At 41.6% G+C, this 5,403-nt stretch overlaps 1 protein-coding gene across 2 annotated transcripts in view; it reads left to right on the forward strand.

Moving 5' to 3' along the window:
* Positions 1–4,894, forward strand: part of LGI1 (leucine rich glioma inactivated 1) — a 45,338-nt gene extending 40,444 nt beyond the window's left edge. For both annotated transcript variants that reach the window (XM_018558713.1, XM_018558714.1), the window contains 2 exons: positions 2,170–2,334; positions 3,891–4,894. In XM_018558713.1, coding sequence (XP_018414215.1) covers positions 2,170–2,334; positions 3,891–4,711 — 986 coding nt within the window. In that variant the 3' untranslated portion in view covers positions 4,712–4,894. The remainder of the gene's footprint in view (positions 1–2,169; positions 2,335–3,890) is intronic.
* Positions 4,895–5,403: the final 509 nt, after the last annotated feature.

The following is a 5,403-nucleotide window of genomic DNA, read 5'->3' on the forward strand; positions in this document are numbered from 1 at the left end:
TGGGCGGGGGGGGGGGGGGGGGGGGGGGGGGGGGTAAGCAAGGCATAACCTCAAAGTGGAAATCACCACCCACCAAATTTACCTTTCTCCCACAACAGTTACTTTCATGGTATTCCTCCAGTGACAACCCATGCCCATGTGTTTATTTCTGCTCTCAACCGTACTTTCAAGCCCTCCAATGGCTGGTGCCATGGCTAATCACATGTGCAGCACCATGGCTGTAAAGGATAGGTGGTATAGTTACACTTTAAGACAGGGAAGTCAAGTGTTACTTTCTTTACACTGGCTGACAGCTTTACTATATGACAATCTACTTTCTCAGTCTTTCCCATTACATAGAGGTGCTAGAAGCCCACAAGTGTCTTGGACTACTTTGTATAAAACACATCAATTTAGTGGTCTCAGGACAATGGGAGTCTGATAGATGGGATACCAGGGCATAGACTATGTATAGGAGACAAAACCCTGGCCCGCGATCAGTGTAGAATAAATATTTTGTCAGGTTTTCATTGCCAGGCTCTTCAGCATAGTGCTTTCAGCTCCAAATATAACGTGTCCTTTACCTGCAAAATATGCCTAACACGCAATACATCCAATGCCTGAACCTATAAATTATGTAAACTTTAACAATTAACTTCCTTTATTTGCTTCATTTGGTCCGTTACATATGTTATTGATCTCACCTGATCTAAGCCTTAGCACTAACCCTTTCTTCAGCATACTCACCTTTTCCTGTGTCTAGAGCAGGGGTGGGCAAACTCCAGCCCACCAGCTCTTGTGGAACTACAAATCCCATGAGACATGGCAAAATGTTCACAACCACCGGCATGACTCCTAGAGACAGATGCATGATGGGATTTGTAGTTTTACCACAGCAACCTCGGCACTCCAGCTTTGGTAACACTACAAATCCCATCATGCATCTGCCCCTGGGAGTCATGCCTGTGGCTGTCCGTCTTGTAATACCTAATGGGGTTTATAGTTAAATCACAGCTGGAGCCCCGATGTTTCCTACCCCTGGTCTAGAGCCTTGGCACCAAATCCACACAGGTCCTGTATCCAATCTTCACAGCTCTGATCGCATAGCACACCAAAATAGAGTATTCCCATAATCAAGTTGTCTGTCTACAAGAATGACCCCTTTATAGAAGCATGGGAACCTCTGACAGATCTGGGATGTTGGTGATTTAAAGCAGCAGTGGGTACCCAAAGCTGAATGTAATGTAAAGCAGATCTTCGTAAATGATGAAAGGCCAAAGGAAGCTCATTTGAATATAAATGATGAAGTATGTTCTATATGGTTTGTATAATATATCTTGATTATTTCTATATATATAACAATATAAACATAAAAACATGTAAGCATCCTGTTAAGAGGCTCTCCCAGGAGGAAATTCAATCAAAAACAGAAAAGAAAAATATTCATAACTTCTTCTTAAAACAACCACCATAAATCTCCCATTAGCATTGCAACCATGCTTCCCCCCTAAGGGTCTCAACAAAAAAAAAAAACTCCTTCAGGCCCCAAGCAAATGCTCTTTGGTTGGAATATAGAATTTCTTGCTTTTTTTGTTTCTTTTTTTTAACAGTTGCGATAAGAATATGGAGCAGAACTATGTTCATTGAGCTGTGTTGATCTGCATAGATGCTTGACTTGATGCAAGGGCACATAGATAACAATTGTTTTTTTCTGTGCTCTATTCACAGTACGCTGCACTGAAGTGTATTGCGGTGCATTGCTTAGAATATGCAGCATGTCATGTTTAATCATAACGAATTAAATGTTAAATGATGCATAGTAGTGATGCATTGCACCACTCCCCTACACTCCCATGATGGACTACAGTCTCATGTTTAGTTTACTAATTTGTATTGAGGTTGTAGTCCATCACAGGAGCGATCTTGGAGCGGTGGCTACTTTACAACACACACAGGGACCATGGGGAACAAAAGTAGCCACCCTCCAGAAGGAAGGACAGTGTCAGCACCAATTCAGAGATGATTTGAGCATCTACAGCCGAGTGATACACAAATAAGATACATTTTTGGTAAAAGTTAATGTACTTGAATGCATTTTTAAGATTTAACTCCTGAGTTTAGTGTCACTTTAAGGATTGTTTTTAATAACTTGTTTCCAATAAAGTAATCCTTATTTTTCTTTTCCTACAGAATTTGCAATGTACAAATCTCTGCCCTATCAGTCTCTGTCTGTGGACACCTTCACCTATATGAATGACGAGTATGTTGTCATCGCTCAACCCTTCACGGGGAAATGTGTTTTCTTGGAATGGGACCATGTTGAAATGACTTTCAGAAACTATGACAACATCACCGGTGAGAGCTTTGAAGACCTTAGTGATCAGATTACACTGCATATGACTTGTCGAACACAGTTATAGTGCATCTGAAGCCAAACCTTTTTTTTTTTTTAAAGTTTTGGATAGAGTGGAGAGGGATTAGAACACCTGTCAGGTTTATACTGCTGTCTGTGTCCCCATTAGGGACATTCAACCTCCATATTTGTCCTGGTGACCGTTATCACCTAAAGTGAAAGAAAATCCCAACTGTTGGGTTGTCAGCAGAACAGGAATATATAGGAAATATATACGTGAAATATATATGGGAAAACGTTAAGTGAGGTGACTAGTTTTGGTGACCCTGCTGACCAGGGATTTTCCTCAATTTGGAGGGATTTGCTGTGACTTTCTTTACTCTAGCCAAAAAAAAGTATTGGCTTCAGTTCTACTCCACACTGGCCATACATTTTCATATGAATGTTCATACAAAAAATCTGCTCAGAACATTCAAAGATGCCATCAGAGACCTGACAAATGCTGTTCGACATTTTGTTCGATTTTAACATTCAATTTTTTAGATAAATGCAGTTTCCCGAACGAAAACCACATTGTTAGAATTTTGTTTGAGAAAAAAGTTCCATCCTGCTCCTTTGATTTTTTTTTTTTTTTTTGACATGATGGTTGAAAAAAATCATCAATTTGATCCCTTCCAGAAAATCAGGAAGCCGGACGGCAAGTTGTTACCCGCCCCCTGGCATCCTGATTGGCCAGAAAGCTGGCTCCATGCTTCCTCGTCACCTAGTGGCCAATCAGGAAGCCGGGCAGCATGTAATGACTCGCCGCCCAGCTTCTTGATTGGTCGGGAAGCTGGCCAATCAGGAAGTCGGGCAGCGAGTCATTACCCACCCCCCGGCTTCCTGATTGGCCATAAAGCCAGCTTCCATGCTTCCTCCATGCGTCCTCATCACCTGGTGACAAGGAAGCATGGAGACAGCTTCTCAGCTAATCAGGAAGCAGGGCGGCAAGTCATTGCATGCCGCCTGGCTTTCTTCATGGGACTTCCGGTATGGGTATTTGGTATTGGCAGGTGCAAAAAAAGAATTATCAGTACTCGATACCGAAAAACCATCCCTACTAATAACCTCAAATTGTATACATTCCTGTTACAGTAGATGTGCAATGTTTTTAAATATAACTGTGCAGTCTAATAGGCACCAGAGGCAGACCAAGTGCACGCAGCAGCAGAACTGGTCTTACACGCCTTCTCTCTTCCTCTGCAATACAAGTCTGTGTGGAGAAGCTTCTGCTGAGGCTTGTGACTGTTACTCAGCTCTGCAAGCATAGAGCACAGGAGTGGAAGTGCATGAAGCAACATTTTTACTAAAAGAAAAATTTATTTTGAGGCATTTTCAAGTAAATATCAGTCACAAATCATACGAAGTGTGGGGGGGGTTTATAATATTATAAAGACTATAATTTGCGGCATATAAAAGTAATTGGTTGTTAGGTGGTTATGACACAGCTGTAAAACCTGGGTTAAAATGTTTGAGTACATCTGATCTGTGGTAGTTGACGTTCTTTGTTTTACACTAGGCACTTCAACAGTGGTCTGCAAGCCCATAGTGATTGAGAAGCAGCTCTACGTCATAGTAGCCCAGCTGTTTGGGGGCTCTCACATTTACAAAAGAGACATCTTCGCCAACAAATTTATCAAGATCCAAGACATTGAGGTCATCAAGATTCGGAAACCCAATGATATTGAGACATTCAGGATAGATGACAACTGGTATTTTGTGGTTGCAGATAGCTCAAAGGCTGGTTGTACAACCATCTACAAATGGAATGGCAATGGATTTTATTCCCACCAATCTGTACACATGTGGTATAGAGACACTGATGTGGAGTATGTTGAGATTGCCAACAAGCCCCATCTGATCCTGTCTAGTAGCTCCCAGCGTCCAATTATTTACCAGTGGAACAAGAAGTACAACAACTTCTCAAAGCACGCCGAAATTCCAGATACAGAGGACGTCTATGCCGTCAAACACTTTTCCACAAAGGATGATGTCTACCTTTGTCTTACAAGGTTCATTGGAGATTCAAGGGTTATCAAATGGGAAGGGGGATCTGTGATTACTGACATCCAAAGGATGCCCTCGCGTGGATCTATGGTTTTCCAGCCTTTACAAATTGGCGACCATAAATATGCTATTTTGGGCAGTGATTATTCCTTCACCCAAGTCTTCCACTGGGATGCAGAGAAAGGGAAGTTTTCCAAATTCCAAGAGCTGAATATCCAAGCCCCAAGGTCCTTCACGCATGTGTCCATAGACAAACACGATTTCCTGTTTGCTTCAAGTTTTAAGGGAGCCACACAAATATACGAACATGTAATCATCGACTTGAGCGCATGACCTTCCGTTTCCAGTGACACAAGAGACTTAAGGATGGTATGAACTAAATGCATGATAACGCTATCTTTTGACAAACATCTGGATGACCGGCTTTAGAAGCTGGGAGTTCCAGACCAGGAGCATTGCTTGTTTCTCGTTCATTAATTCGTCATGTATAGTGATTTTAAGAGTTGTACTTTTTCTAAAAAAAAAAAAAAAAAACCGAAAACCTTGATAGTTGACTGGTCTTTGCATTAACAGTTTGTACATATTTGTGCATATCGCATTTGTCCATCGGAAGAGAGATCTATGAATAATGTTACTTTTTCCATTTATTATTTATTCACCTGAAAACTGCCAAATAAAATGTTTACATTTTCTGTCTTCCATGTTACAAACATATTCATTAAAGGGATTCTATTCTGTAAGACTTGGCTTTCTGATTATGCCTGGCCTAGGTGGAAGGAAGGGATATAGTAGAGTTAAATGGATTTCCACCAAATGTAATTCGCTGGACAAGGATAAGGCAAGTACAAGAAAAGCCGCCGTGGGGGTTTTAAAGCCCAGGTTAGCTTTGATGCCCCCTTCCCAACAGTACATACTAACCTTTCCTTCTATTTCCTGCTGCTCTGTTCAGCTGGGAGGGAAGAAAATACCTGCCATGGTGGGACATGACCTAAGCAGACTATACACACGCAGAGATTTACGGATGG

The sequence above is a fragment of the Nanorana parkeri genome, unplaced genomic scaffold (assembly GCF_000935625.1).
Source record: "Nanorana parkeri isolate BGI_ZX_2015 unplaced genomic scaffold, ASM93562v1 scaffold353, whole genome shotgun sequence".
NCBI lineage: Eukaryota > Metazoa > Chordata > Amphibia > Anura > Dicroglossidae > Nanorana > Nanorana parkeri.